Source organism: Amphiprion ocellaris, chromosome 5, assembly GCF_022539595.1.
Source record: "Amphiprion ocellaris isolate individual 3 ecotype Okinawa chromosome 5, ASM2253959v1, whole genome shotgun sequence".
NCBI classification, from domain to species: Eukaryota; Metazoa; Chordata; class Actinopteri; family Pomacentridae; genus Amphiprion; species Amphiprion ocellaris.
Genome location: NC_072770.1, coordinates 20,165,360 through 20,182,408, shown reverse-complemented (window position 1 = coordinate 20,182,408; position 17,049 = coordinate 20,165,360). Strand labels below are relative to the sequence as shown.

General features: G+C 40.3%; 1 protein-coding gene across 50 annotated transcripts in view; it reads left to right on the top strand.

Moving 5' to 3' along the window:
- The first annotated feature begins 503 nt into the window (after positions 1-503).
- Positions 504-17,049, top strand: part of cast (calpastatin) — a 37,522-nt gene continuing 20,976 nt past the window's right edge. For 4 of the 50 annotated variants that reach the window (XM_055010508.1, XM_055010529.1, XM_055010524.1 and 1 more), the window contains exons 1-2: positions 512-730; positions 2,425-2,514. In XM_055010508.1, the coding sequence (XP_054866483.1) occupies positions 674-730; positions 2,425-2,514 (147 nt within the window). In that variant the 5' untranslated portion in view covers positions 512-673. Of the gene's footprint in view, positions 731-1,507; positions 1,654-2,424; positions 2,515-6,497; positions 6,671-14,456; positions 14,585-16,337; positions 16,383-17,049 lie in introns of those variants that run through there. The other 46 variants (XM_055010542.1, XM_055010551.1, XM_055010549.1 and 43 more) reach the window with 27 other exon arrangements.

Sequence of the window (17,049 nt, the reverse complement as noted above, 5' to 3'; positions counted from 1 at the left end):
CATCTTTTCTCACTAGTTTATGTCATTTCCAGTCAGGAGCAACCAATCAGTGAAATAAAAATCCACACTGAATTCAAATTTAACATGGATATGAATAACTTTGGGCTTAACTGTGTTGACAAAACAGTCCTTGCTTAATCCAGCAGAGGGCAGCATTGTGCTTCATGAATGAACCACCTCACTGAGAGGAAAAGATGATATCAGCAGTGACTCAATTCTTCCCTGAGTTGTGGGGCGGGTCCATCAGAAAAAAAATAGACAGTAAAAGTGTTGCATGTTTGCTTCAAGCACGGAAATACATGAATTTGTCCAAATCTGAACTAAATCAAACTGTTGATTCAGTTTATATGGACGTTGTTTACACTGACAATCCATCCTTATTTAGTTCTCATAATCAAACGTGTGTCAAATGTGCACTTAGATGACCTACAGCGTCACAGACTTGATAGTGAGCAAGATCTTACATGCCGCAGCTCCATCCTAAATACACTCACATACACGCACATCTCACTCAAGTATTTTTTGGTCATGCCACTGATCAATCATCACACACGAAACTTTTCTCAGCGGGAGGGGCAACTTAATTAAACCGAAGCAGACGATCAGCTCGCAGATTCGGAAAGAAGGAAGACCGAGAGCGCAAAAGAAATTTTTTAAAAATTGTGTTTCAAAGATGCCGCAAAAGAAGAAAAGCCATGGTCACCGTAAAACCCCAAAAGAGGCAAAGGAGGTAGGTTTGCTTCCCTTTTTTTTATTATTGCGTGACAGACACAAGGAGAAAATGGATCGCACAACTGGAGACTGTGCGTAAAGATGCAATTTTTACGCACAATTTGAGATTGCGCTTAAAGATGAGATTTTTACGCCCAGAAAGATGCAGTTGTAGATTGGACTAGTTTTCCAAAGCGCACCAGAAAATATGATTGGATTAGACGACTTGTAATTCACTTTCATGTGTGTGTTCATATATCTTGTGCGTAATTGACGGCGCGTGTTGTCACGAATATTTCCATGATTGGTAGCACTGACTGGACTTATTCATAGCTTGTAAGTAATTAGTTCAAATCTGCTGCAGAGAGTTACAGGGAGTTAATTTAGTTCAGCAACCATCAATATGAGCCGTTGGCAATGGCTGAAAAGCTCTCCATGGTCTTTCATGTCCGCCTCTGACTATTCAGCTGGAAACGATCACAAAAGCAGGAGACCTACAAAGAAGCCTTCTTTGGAAATATGGAAAATGAGTATGTGCGTGTGCGCGCGCGCGCTGATTGGAACGAGGTTGTGGTTGGTTAAACTTGATTATTTCTGAATTATGCGGAAGAACCACAGATCTCTTAAGTATAGTCTTTCTCAGCGAGTCAGAACAGTGACAGCACAGCACGGACAGTGTGTGTGTGTGTGTGTGTGTGTGTGTGTGTGTGTGTGTGTGTGTGTGTGTGTGTGTGTGTGTGTGTGTGTGTGTGTGTGTGTGTGTGTGTGTGTGTGTGTGTGTGTGATGATGATGATAATCTGAATCGTGTGGGGAGTGGCACTTTCTGGGAAAACGTGAGAGAAAAAAAAGAGATCTTGCCAGTGCGGGGTTGAACCGTTTTCCACGCCAGTGTGTTCGCCTCCTGCTCCCTCATGGCGTATGCAAAGTTCTGGATTACTGTTGTGAGTACATCTGCTACTTTTCACCTCCCCTCCTTCCTTTCTCTCCGTCTTCTGTTTTATCCTCTGGCTATACACTGTAATAACTCTTAAGCGAAGATTGGCATCTTTATAGACGCTACAGTCATTCTTTGTATTCCAGAAAACCAGCACAGCAAGTCTGAAACTGTAAGAGTTCTGCTGGATGCCCTTTTTAAACTTGGCTATAAGTTTTATAAGATAATGTTGTGATTAAAGCAAATCAACGTACGAGCTGTACTCATAATTTGTCACATACTGTATTTATGTATAAGGGCGTGTGACTGTTTAAACTGAGAGAGGCTTCAGCTTTCAATTAATCCCATTTGTAGTGTCTGATATCTTGTTACTGTTAATCAATCTAAATAAATTCTTCATCAAATTTCCGTACATTTAAACATGCAATATGTGAATAAGCCTACAATTACAATTACAAACAATTACAATTTTTGCCTGCACAAATATGATCGAATGTGAACATCATTTTGGCCTGTTTCCTTTTGTCAGGTTAAATTGGTAAAAAAAAAAAAAAAGAAAAGAAAAAAAGAAGCAAGAATAGTAGCAAGTTGATAGGATTTTGTGCATGCAGCCTCTTTCGTCAGAAGTTAAATGAATAATCCACCAAGACAATAGGCTGGAATGACTACATCCTGTACAGAAGTTCCACAGTATTTATTGCCAAACACTAATTTAGTCCCCAATGCCTTTGTATGTACAATAACAAGCTGGTCTGTGTGTGTGTGTGTATGTTTGTAGTATGGAAAAGAAACTGATTGCGGCCATGAAGACCATCATAGTAGCAAGTCTTCAGTCTACTATCCCACTACATGGTCCTACACTGACAAGGTACTGACTTCACCTCCTCTTCTCCTGCTGCCTCACCGGTGCATTGAGTCGTCATACAAGTAGAATCTTGCAGGGTACATTAAAAAAAAAAAAATGTCTTGAGATTTTCTGTTTGCATTCGAAACAATTCTACCAACTAGTTAATATTATGTAAAGAAATAAATAGTTCTAACAATGTTTTACAGATTTTTTTTTTTCAAATCGACTTTCTGCGGTGGTCACGTGAATTTTTGAACCCAAAAATGAACCCACATAAGGTCAGAAATGCTCGTTATAGCATACTTGCGTTACTGTAATTGAGAGCATGTTGTGCTGAATTGCTGGACTGCAGCATAGATGGGAAGGAAACTTTGTGTTTGTGTTTGTCTCCCTCTGCTGAATGCAGTCCTGTGTGAGTCCACTAATATGGATTCCTCAGATGAGAGCTGCTTTCTGTGAACCTGCAGCCTGAGAAAGGTGTTTATGCTCACTTTGTTGAAGAGGAAAGGCACTAAACCAGCACACTTCACGCTCAGAATGCCAAACTGAGCATTTTGTATTTACTCCTGATACATTTTTTGCTTACTGTGGGCTCATTTTTCAATGCACTATAAAGTCCTCTATGGAAACAGAACAATTATGACTAGAAGTACAGAACTGAAATTGTCCTGCAATTATTCTTTTTTAGGAAAAAGAGCAAATTACTTTTCTTTGTTTGTTGCTGCACAACATTTTTACAAGTATCCACAGGTAATACGGATATTTTACTCCTTAGATTTTGCTGTGCAGTTTAGCAGAAAAGTTCCTAAAATTTTCTTTGTAGCTGAGTCACTAATTGCATCATTGCTATACTGAAGAGTGCAATTTTCTTAGTTTTTGTCCAAGTTCTGCTTATTGCAAACAAAACATTCTTGCAAAATTTTATATGTGACCTGTAGAATAAAGTGATTTTTAGGAAATATCATAATTTTAAGCTTCTGTTTGGATACTTTTATCAACTGAATGACATGACATGAACGAGTAGTTAAATCACTGTTGAAAGGCTGAATATCAGATTTTTTTTCTTTCAGTTTTTACAGTTTTTGACTGCTAAATGGGTTTTTGCAGTTTTGTAAAGATGTACCTTTCAAAACCACTGGTTAACAAACAATCTTGATTTTTGGATGCTGCTAAATATCAAAATGCCTGTGACTGAGTTAATTTAGAGTGACTGTTAACCCTGTGCACCTCGTGTGAAGCCCTTTATTAACCGACTGTATCCTCACTGGAAAACTTGTCTTCACTCTGATTCTTGAATTTATTTCAGAAACTAGAAGGCAACTTTAATTGGAATCACATTTATCTTCACTACAAACTGTAAATGTTTTTATATCAAGACTGTTGTCACCAAAAGTTCAAAATGACTTGTAAAGTTTACTTCCTTTTAAAAATAATGAAACAGTTTTGTAATTTTTTTCATTTGTTTCATGTATAGCAGGTCAACATGTAGAAGTCCTGCACGTGATGTGGGTGATTAAGTATTTGAGGTGGTGATGGGCAGTTTGTAAATGTCTGTGGTGGAGCATAGAGTGAAGTAAAGCATGGGTCTAAATATAAAGATGAGCACAAGTTTAGCAGGGGAGTCCAGTTACATATACGGTGCATAGTCCCATCCATACACTGTTACACAAATATGTTAATGACAACAGCTAGGGTGTCCTCATTCATTTACACTGACTATATTAAATATGTTGAGCATATCACTGTTCCTTACAACGTGATCATTTCAGCTACAGGTGACAAAACAAAACTGTATTTGCTGCACTACCACCTGGCACACAAGTGGTAAAAGTCCACACAGTTCTTTGGGTGGTTATGGAACGAGACCTCTCATTTCCCATGGTGCACCAGCTAGTTCTACAGGCTCGATCAGTTGGAGCTTCACACAGCCAGAGGTGTGTCTGTCTGATGGGGAGTAAGACATGCTGTGAGCTATGTGGAAAAGCCTGTGTGTGCATGTGTGCATTAGCTTTCCCATTTTGCATCAGTACATGTACACAGCAGTTGCTGTGTGGTTTGTTTGTGTGCTTTTAGGCTGTCAGGTGTGGAAAACAAAGGATAAAAAAAGCCGACTTGTGTGACTTCATTCCATTTGTATGTGAACATACTGCTGATTAGCTGAGACAGTAGAGGTTTTACAGTCTGACACTGTGGCCATCAAAGGAGACAAAATCAAAACCATTTTCCCTGTATTATCAATATTATTATCATTGTTATTATTATTATTATTATTATTATTATTATTATTATTATTATTATTATTATTATTGTTGTTATTCAGGAACCTACACCCTTTGATGAATGCTAATGCTGCTATGTTATCAGTTTTAGCTGTAGGCTGAAACTTGGTGGCTAGTTTTCTTTCTTTAGATGATATTTGTTTGCATTTTGGCAGTGTAGCACATTTAAATCTGTCAAATTAGCAATTAGCAGTACCTGTTTATAATTTACCACCCATACATGTACAAACATTGGTCATGGACCTACTCAGACACAGAAGAGTGTGAAAACACATGTTAGATTCATAAAGACATTCCTTTATTTCTGTGGCTTTTGAGTAGATTTCTGGGTGATTATTCTACAATAATGTCAATGATAATGTTTTTGACTGAGTTAAGTCCCAGAGCATAAGTATTTTTTATTAAAACAAATTCAGCTATCAGGCCTTAAGTTACCACAAGAGCATCCATGAGCTGCTGCTGTGACTAACTGTGTTGCTAAATCGACAAAATCAGTGGTTTCTCACCTTTAGTGTCATCATCATAAGTATTCTATTCCATGTACTTTATAATTTCACATGCACATCTAACTAGTGATTATTCAAACAGGAGTTACATGTCAGACTGGTTTATTCGTTAGTCCCATAGTTAGTTATTTTGCTAATTTGCTGAGGTGTGCAATTAAAACGCCTGTGAGGCTTGGCAGTCAGACTGATTCCATCACAGTGATTCACTCAAAGGCTGTATTGTCTTCAGGCCCCACCCAAGAACTGCCCAAAGGGGTGCATAGGTGAAATGCAGAGATATGGCAGGGATTGTACTTTGCACTCTCAGTGCCTTCAAACAACATGAAAGCAAAGCAATGGCTTTTACATAAACCCGACTTTATTTTTATATGCTGTTTTATGCTGCAGAAACTTTCCCCTTTGTCCCACTATTGTACTTAGTTGTTGGATGTGTTGTTTAAATAAAGTAAAACATCTGCTGCATGAAAAGGTGCTGCACAGACGTCACTAGAGCCAACGCCCATAAGCTTCTGGAAACCTATTAGTCATGTGCTCATAGAAATACTCCCTACATTTCTGTTTATAATATGCATTTTGTTCATCGTTGCACAAACTCCTCTGATGCACAGAATTGCACATTTCCTGCTGGGGAGGTTTTCTTTGGCTCAGACAGAAATAACAAGGGTTTAATCAATATCACTTCCTGTTATTAACTTGAAGAGCTTATTTTAATGCAATAGAGAATAGGATTGGGAGTTTTCAGCTGAGTTTTGTTTATCTTGGAAGATTGTTGACACAGTTATAAAGTCAGGCCCTTCCCTTTATTCTCATAGGTAATGAGGCAGCCAGGGTAGTCGCACAAGCTGTGTGTACATTTGTGTGTGCTCAGTGTCATGTTATCACAATTGTAGGTGTGTCCCTGTTGATAAGTAGCTCAGATATTGCCTCAGAAAAACCCAGTAGTGTTTTATGTATCCTGTAACTTTTTATGCGTGTGTGCCCTCGTGTGCGTTGAAGCCATATCTGTGTCTCTGGGAAGCAGCTCAGATCTGGCCCCCCATCAGGTGGGTGTCAGTCCACGGTCATCTCACTTCCCTTTATAGCCCAGAGAATTACGACTCGGCCTCCTGTGACTTCCACATCTGATCCTTACCCTTCCCTAGTCCACGCCTCCCCCTTAGTCCCTCTGCCCTCCCCCTTTCTCTCTCTCTCTCTCTCTCTCTCTCTCCCGGTCCCTTCCCCGCCTGCTGGAAACATGCTGCAAGCCGACAGACAAGGCAGAGGCTGACAGGCAAACACACACACACACACACACTCTCGTAGGCACATTCAGCCAACATGGGCCAGATACTGAGCTGGATCCGAGGCCCGCGGGACGCCCCGGCCCTGCAGGATGTGGCTGTGGAGGAGCAGGTGTGTGCAAATTGTGTTAATGTCTGTGTGTGCTGGTGCCATGCTATGTGCCGAGTAACTAATCCAAAAGTTTCCATGTGTGTTTTGTCTTGTGAAAATAGCCTGCAAATAGAACAGCACATTTATAGTAGTTTTTTTTTTAGTCTTGCTAGTCCCATTTGTGCTGCATGTTTGACAGAGGACTTCTAGGGGAAACACACGAGGAGGAAAACTGTCTTGGCTCCAATCCAAGTCAGACCTCCCTCTCTCCTTCTATCTACTGGAATGTGTGAGACTCCGGTGAGCCTCTGCAAGTTTAGTGTGCGTGTTTTCTGTGGTGAGATATTAAACCAAGGCTGGAACAAGGCCTGCAGTGTTTGCTACGAGCTGCTACAAGTTTAAATCCACAGAGAGAACTGATAGAACTAGTAATGGTTGTTCTGAAGGGTGTCGGTGTGCGTTTTTGTGCTGAGACCAACCTAATTTTAGTTTGACAGTGAGACACATTTATCTTTATTATGGGATTTTATATAGGAAGGGATGGATTTTTCTCTTCCACACCCCAAACAGGACTGCCCTGTGATAATCCACAGCAACAGATGGAGCAATCTAAAAGGGTGTAGCTGCAATAAACTCAGTGTTCTTTTCTTCTTTTTACATAACTTAAAATCGCATGTGCTGTAGGTCACATCCTGCAGCTTCTGAGCCATTATCTCTTGTTACATTTTCACGTGTCAGCCAGGGAATGTGATTGCGTGGTGATCTGTGACAGGTCTGCAGTGCTTGTCCTGATGTCATGACTTTGTTATCAGGACTGTGGAAATTCGCTCTGACTCACTCAATATGTGAAAGGTTAAAGAACGAGGAGGAGGAGGAGGAGGATTGCACACAGAAGGCCTTCAGAAATTTGGGTGGGAGGATCTGTGTTGTGTTTTGGGCTAAGTTTTCCCAGCTATGGGTCGCAGCAGTCTGCCTCCCCCTGAAGCTCCCAGCCGTCTGGAACTATTATCAGAGGACTGACAGGAAATGGCCACTGGGAAAATATATCTTGCTTATACATGCTGGACAGTTACCACAAAGTCTTAAAGCGACAAAATGATCAAAACAATTGTCAAGTGCACTTCCTCGCTGTTGAATAAACACACCCATTAAGTCCTGAGTGGATGCTGTTTGAATTGTTCGTGACATTTGGCACATATATTTGCATACAGTGATACAGTTGAGAGCTATTTCAACACTGCAGTGGTTTTATAATTTACATTGTTATCACAGTATTATCAGAAACCTAGCGGGAACAATCTTTTGTTTGCTTAAGTAGAAGTAAAAATAACAGAAAGGAGCTTTTTTTAACATTCAAAATCGTCCATCAAGTGGCAATAATCTGTATTTTTCTGTAATGCTAAAACAATGATGCTACAACAGTGACAAACTTACAATGAACAGACCCTTTAATCTGCAGCTCGGCCCTCTTTGTTTACCTGTCCGGCCCACTACTCTACTGTTCTGGTTTGCTCTCACAGTACTGTTCCTGGCTGCAGGGGGCAGCTGTATTTTTCAGGAAAAAGCTATAATAACCCAATGCACACTTCCTGCTAAGCAACAAACAGCAAGCAGAAAAAAAGCTAGAGGTTAGCTGGTGAACCATAAAGGAACTGCTACAGAAACAAATATTTCCCTCAAGAGTTGGTGGACACCAAAAAAATGAGCAAAAAAGAGATCAAATATTTGTCAGGTTAGTGTTATATTTTTGAATTGCTTTTGCTGTAGCCAGAAAAATGCTTATTGAAGGCTTGAGAAACAAAAATGATTTTGCATTACATTCATATTCATCAGTGTACATACTGTTTCTCCCACAGAGTTAGGAAATCTATTGAATATGTTCCCCTATGCTTAAGATAATTTTTGATATGTAGCGATATGCGTCATGCATGTGTATCCTCATGCATGTGCTTGCAATAAACAAGACCAAGACCAACTTATAGAAAACGACTCCAGAGCTACTAGACGTCCCCACAGGGATCTTTCATTAGAATATATTATCAGTAATTCAAAACAATATTTATATTATTGGTTTAAATTGCATTTTATTGCTGCAGCTGTTGGGTAATCACAAGATTTATTTTAAAATAAGTGGTAAGTATCTCTCTAATCAATGTGGTGGTTTAAAAAGAACAATATTACTCCAAAATTGTACCTATGCACTGTGCTTAAGCAAGTTTACACTGTTTCTCTTGTAAAGCACAATGCAGGACTAGAATACGTGTAATCCACAATCTCCACCAATTTAGACTCTGCTGACTCAGATCAGAGTCTGATATCAGGCAAGTACAGACTGTCAGGAAATGATGAATCAAAACTTGAATTTGTCTCTGATATAAATCCTGACAGTCCAGCTGGGTGTTTTAAAAAGCGCCTGTGTCATGTGTAGTTTATTGACATGAGGTCACACAGTATCTGGAAGCAGAAGTTTAAATGTCATAAACAGCTGTTTTACCTCTGTCTGCTATCTGAAGCCACTTATGGGAAAAGATGTAAAACTGAAAAACCCAATGAAAATGGGAAATCAAATGTTTTTAAAAAGCCGAAAGCAGAGAGAATCAGTGTTATTGATGAGATGCTTCAGCATGCAGAACACAGTACTAAACCTTCGGGCTGTTTGTGTATATGCGAGTCTGGAAGAGCACGTTGTGTACATGTGACCGTAAATACACTGACATTTCTGTTGACACATTTCTGTTGCGCAGCTAAATATTATCCTTCCATTTCCTGTTAAATGTGTTGTTGAATGCTGCTGTTTATCCCGTCGGTAGGCTGTGTGTCATTTCCCAGCACTCTTGGACTTGCACTGTTAGATTTCTCACTTCAGCGTCAGTTTGGCTTCAGCTTGACTGTCGTTCCAAACGTTGCTCACAGGCTTTTGACGTGTCAGTTATATAAAAGCAACTCTGGGACAGATTCCAGGCCTTTGAGCTCACCTGAGGGAGTCATGTGTTGCACCAAACTCTTTTTGTACGTTTGTTCTCCTGTCTGTTTAAATCTGCCATGCTTGAGGAAAAGCTTATGCTTGTAGCCACATGATGTTTGTCTAAGCGAGTAAGGAGAAGTAATGAAGACCCAGCAGCTTCACGCTTACTGGAAATGGTAACATGATAGAATGATTGATATTCTCGGGATTGCTGCTCATAAACACATGAAAGTGGAAAGCCAAGGTTGGTGATGATATGTTAGCAAGCATGTGATGATTGCTGATTATTATTTTCAAACTAGCGACAAGCCCCAACTATATCCAGATCTTTTTGCCCTTTGTGTACTTTGTTCTGTTATGTGGCCAACAGTTTGAGGTTGTTTGAATGTGAGACATAGCTAACATATACTGGCAGTCGATGCTGTAGGTGGGCAGAGCTTTTTAATGTGCGGGATGAAGCGTGGGTTAACAAACCAGGCTAAAAAGTGCAGTGCTAAATTTAGAAACGGTACGTGGACATGCAGCAGAGCAAAGGACAGCTATAGTTTACTGTCAGTGTGGGAGGCAGTGATGCAATTGATGGAACCAGGAGAGAGGAGTTCACAGTGGCCTCTATTTCTGTTTGTGCCTGTCAGGGTCATTGCTCTGCAATCATGTGTCTGATACAATTATGGGGATTTTAATTGAATACCAGCTCTCATATTTCAGACCTACAAGCATTTTGCCAGCCCCAGAACACACCATACTGTGGGTTAGGTGGTTAGGTTCATGAGATATCATACCATTAATGGTCCCATAATGTGTCCTTTACAGCAACATTTTTGAGTTTTTCTTTCAATTTTGCATCTAAAATACTGCAAAGGTGTTTCATTTTACCATAACTTTATAACTCTTGGTTTGAGTCCTGTTCTAAATGGACAGCTTCAGTGTCTGTAGCTTTAAATGTATCTGAGCTGCTGCTGTCCACGCCCCCTTCAGGAAGAAGACTTTCTCTGTGTCTTTGATTGACAATGCAGAGCAAAACAGTTGACCATGTGGTAGTTGACTCAGATGTGAATGAGTGTGTGAGACCAGGGCTTTCTATTGCTTCTAACTCTCTCTCTGAGTAATCATTTTACATGGAAATATTGACAAAGTCACAGCACAGCAGCTTAGTAAAGCAGAACAGCAGCTTGGAAATGCCTCTGAAGTGACTGCAGGTTAACATTTAGTCATAATGAGTTGTGTTTTACTCACTACATCATACTTGTTCTGCTGTCTGACAACAGAAACAGAAAAATCTGTAAATGAAGAAAGCTTAATTGGAAATTCTACTGTATTAATTTGCAGTATCTGTGAGCATATCGGAGCAAGACAGAAGTAAAGAAATGTATACAGAAATTAACAACAGGCGACATGAAATTACAGTACTCCCAGGCCTTGTTTACTGGTTTCAAATTGGTCTCCATCATCTCAAAATGTCCCTCAACTCTGGCCTGTGAACATATGATCAAAGCTAATGGAAATGTTAGCCACATTAGAGACACTAACACTAAGGGTTTCTCTATTATGTGAGGACAGTGCCTTCCACAGGGTCTTCTTTTCTTCAGATCCTTGGAGTGCATCGTGACTCCTGTGTTCACTCTTGCAGCCAACAGCAGAATATTTTGTTTGTTATGCTTATGACAGAGACGTTTTAAGGGTTGGAGGATGAAGCTCTGTAAACCTGGTGGACTGTAAGGCAGCTGCTCTTTCTGAATGGATCACCTCAGAAGCTTGTGCAGATTTTTAATGTGGCGATTATTGATTCTTCAATTCCATTTAGAAAATGGTTAAAGTTCTTACTGGCTTGTAAAGCTAAGAGGCTATCTAGTTGAGAGGTGGCTAGACGAATGGCAGCAGTGAGCTTCTTCATATTCTCACAGCTTTTACTTTACACCTGTAAGTGTTTAATCCATACAAAAATAATGGATTTTCACCATATGGGCCCTTTAAGATGCACAGGTGAGCCTAATTACAGCAGAGGCAAGCAACCCTCAGCTGTCTGTGACGTGGATCTTAGTCTGGAACTGGATCTAAGGTTTGTTAAAATGACGATCAACTGGAATCTTTCTATTTAAGGTATTTCCTGCCACAAACGATCCATTCTTGTTTTGTCCTCATGGCCTCTACAACAAGCTGCCATATTGTTGCTAATATTATCGTGACTATTGTGCTAGTTTACAGTTTCCTAGAAGCAACAGTAGCACTGATTTGGAATTCCTCATTGTGGAAACCTGATGATTCTGTGGTGAAGCTCTTTTAGCTCCTAATGACCTATGAGAATTGAAAAAAGCTCTGAGTTTGTTGCTAGAGGCCGACTTTGCTGCTTGTTTGGTGACGAGCAGGGATTGTACAGTGAGTTATCAGAGCCTTTTTTTATGTGAAAATAACTGGAGCCATGGTTGATGTGAACACTGACACTAAAACATACAGTATTTGTTCACTTAGTATAGTGTTTTTAAGGCTTGTGTGCGGTAACTTGTTGCTTTCTGATGTTTGGGAAACTGTTGGTGAGAGATTTTAGGACTTAACCGTACAGTAAAGATAAAACTGTGGGCTAAAAGAAGCTGAAAACCTCCACAGAGCTGTTATGCTTGGGGTTAACTCTGTGGTTTCGTCATTACCAGCAGTTACTTGATTAGTTGTTATGGACATCTTCTGAAAATCTGCACAGATTTAATCCTTGTCACTGAGTTTCATCCGGTTTATCAAGTTTTCCAGGTTGCTCTTGGTTGTTTCTGCAGTTAGTTCAATAAACAAAGCCATTTTTTTCCATTTGCATGATTTGAAATCACATATTCTTTTTGGCAGCTACCGTTCATAATTAGACTAGGTGTGATTCAAACTCTTTTATAACCTGCTGAACATTTTGGCAAAACTCTTGTCTACCAGTTCTGTCTGCATATTTCCTATTGTTTTAACTGTGATCTCTTGCCAGTAAAAGTACACAACATAATTTTCTCCCAAAGGGTTATTTTAAGAAATACAACACCAGGCAGCCTCACACTAACTTCGCCTGTGAACTCTTAGAAACAGAAGCAAAGTTTCGGGTTAGAAACCTCCAGTTCCCAGCTTCACGGCTCTGATTGGCTGATCCCTCCGACTGGGTGTGTCTGCTGCAGCCATTAGTTGTCAACACAGATAAGTGTTACCAAGGGTTACCAAGTAAAGCATTTGGATCCAGTATAAGCATGTTTTCACTCAGACAGATGTACACACTCCCTCACACTGACGCATAAACACTCACAAAAGCAGCACAGGCTTTTTGTTGCGTTTGTGGAGGAGTCAGTCGGGGCAAAGCTGTTAGAGAAGATTTATACTTGAAAGGTCCCATTAAAAAAAAAAAGAATATTTCTGCCAAGGAGATACCAGGGCAGAGATTGCGCAACACCTTGTGTCTGCTTGTCCTTTTAAAGATATTTATAGGATTTTGTCAGAGCATTTCAGTCAGAAGGAAGAAATTTGCCCTTGAAGAATACAGGAACACGTCTACTGCACCCATTTATGAGCTGTATTTGCCTTTTTTCCATGTAGTAATCCTGTTTCTCAATCATCAATTTGCTTTGGCTGATGTTTAAGCGTGTCTGTTCATGTCAGAGAGACTCCCAAGATGAATAAAAGTTCCCTATGAAGCAACAAGAATTCATTTTGGAGACACGTAGAAGGGAAAGTGTGCCTGCCTGCTGTACGTTTTAGAATTAACAATGCATTTTATGCCAAATCTGCTAAATGCAGAGCTTTTGGCTTTGTGTTAGTTCACCAAGCATTGCAGCATTACAGTGCAGAGACTAAACAAATGGGACACACATATTTGTTGCCTTGTGTTCATTCAGCATAAAACAACAGAGTGGTACATAAGTTGACAGACGGAATAAGTGCTGCACGCATGAGCACAATCCTCCTTTCATTTTCATGTAAATGATGTGACTATTTTTAGCCACAAGGGGGTGCTGCTGTCCAAAGCCCTCATATCTTAACATGTTTCCATGTTTTGTGGTTTGGTGTGCTATATTTGTGAAGCACTTCAAGTTGTCTGGATTAACTAGCGCAGACTTTGAACTGCCAGCTAAGCTCTGCTGAAACTGTGTTTGTGTGCAGCGACAGGAAACGTTCCACCGCCATGCTTTTCTAAAATTCTTACATAACATCTGGCTGCTGTCCAGAGGTTGGCTTCCTGTCTGTTCCTTTGTCCAGGTTCTACTCTGAAGGCCACAGAGAACACGTCTCAGCATGTGTTGATGACCCCCCAGTTTATGTTCACCTTCCTTACAAATCACTTGAAGTTTTCTCTCTTCTGGCTGTGTTTGGGTGTGGTTTGGACTGCATGTGATGTGTCCCTCCTCCCTCTCTTCTTTTCTTTCTGCACACTGTCTTTGTTGTTCGAGTGGCTCTGCAGTCTAGATTCCTTAGCAGTGAGTCGATCTGACACACCCAGACTGTGCCAAACAACACTGCTGCAGCGAATCCACTTCTGGATCCTTGCTGCTTCACCTTTCTGCTCTTCCTCTACTTTAACTCGTCCTGCTTGATGCAGGCCTTATCAAACTGCGACATCCCCGCGTCACAAAACCCGCCACGACCCAGCCCAAAAGTTTCCCTCAAGCTGGTTTATTTGGCTTGGTGGGTGAGCGGTGAGCAGTGGGTGGGTCTCTGTGAGTCTGACTGGCCAATCTGACTGAGCCTGCTCTGCTGCCTTGTGGATGGAGGAGGTGGAGCCCGAGCAGCTCAGTCTTGTTGTGTTGAATCCAAGAAGGCGGAGCGGTGAGTTTTTCACCTCTGGGTGTGTGTGTCTGCGTGTGTGTTTATGTGTGTGTGTGAATGCGTGTGTGCTTGGCATACAGTGTGAACCAAAGAGGGGGTCTAAGGTGAACCAGCCTGAAAGAGAGAGGGAACATCCTGGTGGTACATAGAGCAGTGTTAGAGGATACACACTCACAGTTAAACCTATGGTACGTATCTGGGAGATATTTTCTCTTTATGCTTTGTAAGTGTCTGTGTGGAGAAGCTTCCTGTTGGACTGATACCTGCCAAATCACCAGGACGGATGTTGTCTGACAGGATTGATTTTCCACATCGGAGGTTTGACAGCTTATCGTTCACATGATGGTTTTTGTCAGCGATCCTCCATGTTGCGGTCATAAACTTGCCGTCGTGTCACATTTAAGGAAAGCTGGCAAAGGACGAAAGATAACTGTGTCTCTGTTATTGTTACTTTTATAGACCTCAAACAGCTGTTGCCAAAGTAACAACAAAATAGTCAGTAAACACTCATCTGTGTATGCATGCTGAAGGATCCTGCACATATGTTGTTGCTTTTTTCTGCATATGTTATTAGGGTCAGACTCTTAGTGTTGTTTTAAAGCAGAATCATGTTAAGAATACTGCTTGTCTTGTATAATTGAGATCTTGTTAGGTTACAAAACTGTGAAACTCAATGGTTGTCTTCCTCCTGGCTTTCACTGATGACCTGTATTAACATCAGCATAGATAACCTTTTACAGAAAGTTTAAGTGATGGCATCATTCTTGAGCTTATTCTCATTGATTGCTCATGAAATCTTCCCAACAGCTGTAATAGTCATCCTCATGCAGGTCTGCGCTGAAACTGAAAGCTTCACTGTGTCTTTTCCACTTCTGCGCCTCGTTCTTTTCCTGTTACGTGGGCTGCAGCTTTTGTCATTTCCACCTCTTAGCCGAGGTGATCCCCATTATTGCTACTGGCCATTTAGAGAAGTTGCCAGTGCTATTTTAAAGCAGCAGCTAGTTGAGAAGCCATTTCCAACCATATTCACATGTACGTGTTTGTGGTCTGTTGGGTGGGGCGCAGCATTAGTCATCAGTTTTCATTACAGGGCCAAGCTACTGCTTTAATCGCCGTTGTTGTGTAAAGCCTGGATATTCATACTGGACTGATTCTTTACTTCTGACACACAAATACGTCATGCAAAGAGCAGCTGTGATGTTTAGTGTACATGGAGTTACGAAGAACTTGCAAAACAGGACAGGAGATGGCAAACCTCACGCACATACTGTTTCCTGTGGGGGTTAATGTGAAAGAATACCAGTTTTAGTAGTTTCAAATGACACCATGCTACTCTTATATGTGTTGCTGTACTGCAGCGTCATTGCTTTTCCAAGTCATTTGACAGAAACACTCAAGATCTAAGATCCCGTGTCTATTTTAGCCACAGTCACTTGAGCTGCATACAGCAATGTTCTTCCTGCTAATACCATGACGTTGATACCAGTGTCCTGTTATCTAGTCAAAATTTTCCTCACTGGTTACTATTACAGCGGCTAAAGCTATGTAGTTGTGTCTATGTGCATGTGTTTTTGCCTGTGTGTTTCATACATCTTGCCACAGGAAACACGAGCAAAAACCAAACCAAGTTCCCTTCTGCAGAGTGGTTTTTGGTTTGTAGGATTTTGATGTGTTCTTTTTCAGAAAAGCAGTGTCACAAGACTGAAACACAGCTGCTTCACTGAGTCTGTGTGAGTCCCTGAATGGACAATGCCTTCAGTTCTTTTTTGCATGTAATTGAATGCAAGCATGCTGTATGTCACAGTACACGTGCACACATGCTTGGCTGTGTCTGTATTCAGATTTGTGTTTATATGTACTGTTGAGTTTCAGTAAACAATTGCACAGATTCCCAGTTTACTGTATGCATCTGACAGCTTTAATATGTCCCTTACAAAACAGATACATGGCAACTATCGACCTCTGTTCCAAGAAGGTTTCTACCAGGTACAGCTGCATGAAATTCCAACATCTGCACACGTTTATTTTGCCTGCGCACCGGACTGTACAGAAAAACAGGGACACCTCACAATCTACAAAAATTGCTGCTCTATCAAAAAATGTAAACAAAGACATTGTATTAGCTGCAGGGTTTTTGTATAGGATACATTACACCAGTGATTCTCAAATTTTTTCTGTCGGGCCCCCCTTCAGAGGACAAAAAAGAGGACAAAAAACTTTCGTGCCCCCCCAATAACTTTGTGCATATATATATATATATATATATATATATATATATATGTATATATGTATATATGTATATATGTATATATATATATATATATATATATATATATATATATATATATATATATATATATAAAATAAAGATCACGGGTGTCAAACTCATTTTAGTCCACGGACCACATAAACCCCATCTGATCTCCAGTGGGCACCACCAGTAAAATCACAGCATAATAACCTATAAATAACCACAACTCCAACTTTTCCCCTTTGTTTTAGTTCAAAAAAAGTACATTCTGAAAATGTTCACATTTAATGAACTATCTTTTTACAAAATATTATGAATCTGAAATTTCTTAAGGAAAACAAGTTCAATTTCAACAGTAGCCTATTATGCCTCAGTTCATCATTTACACATGCATTGTAACTG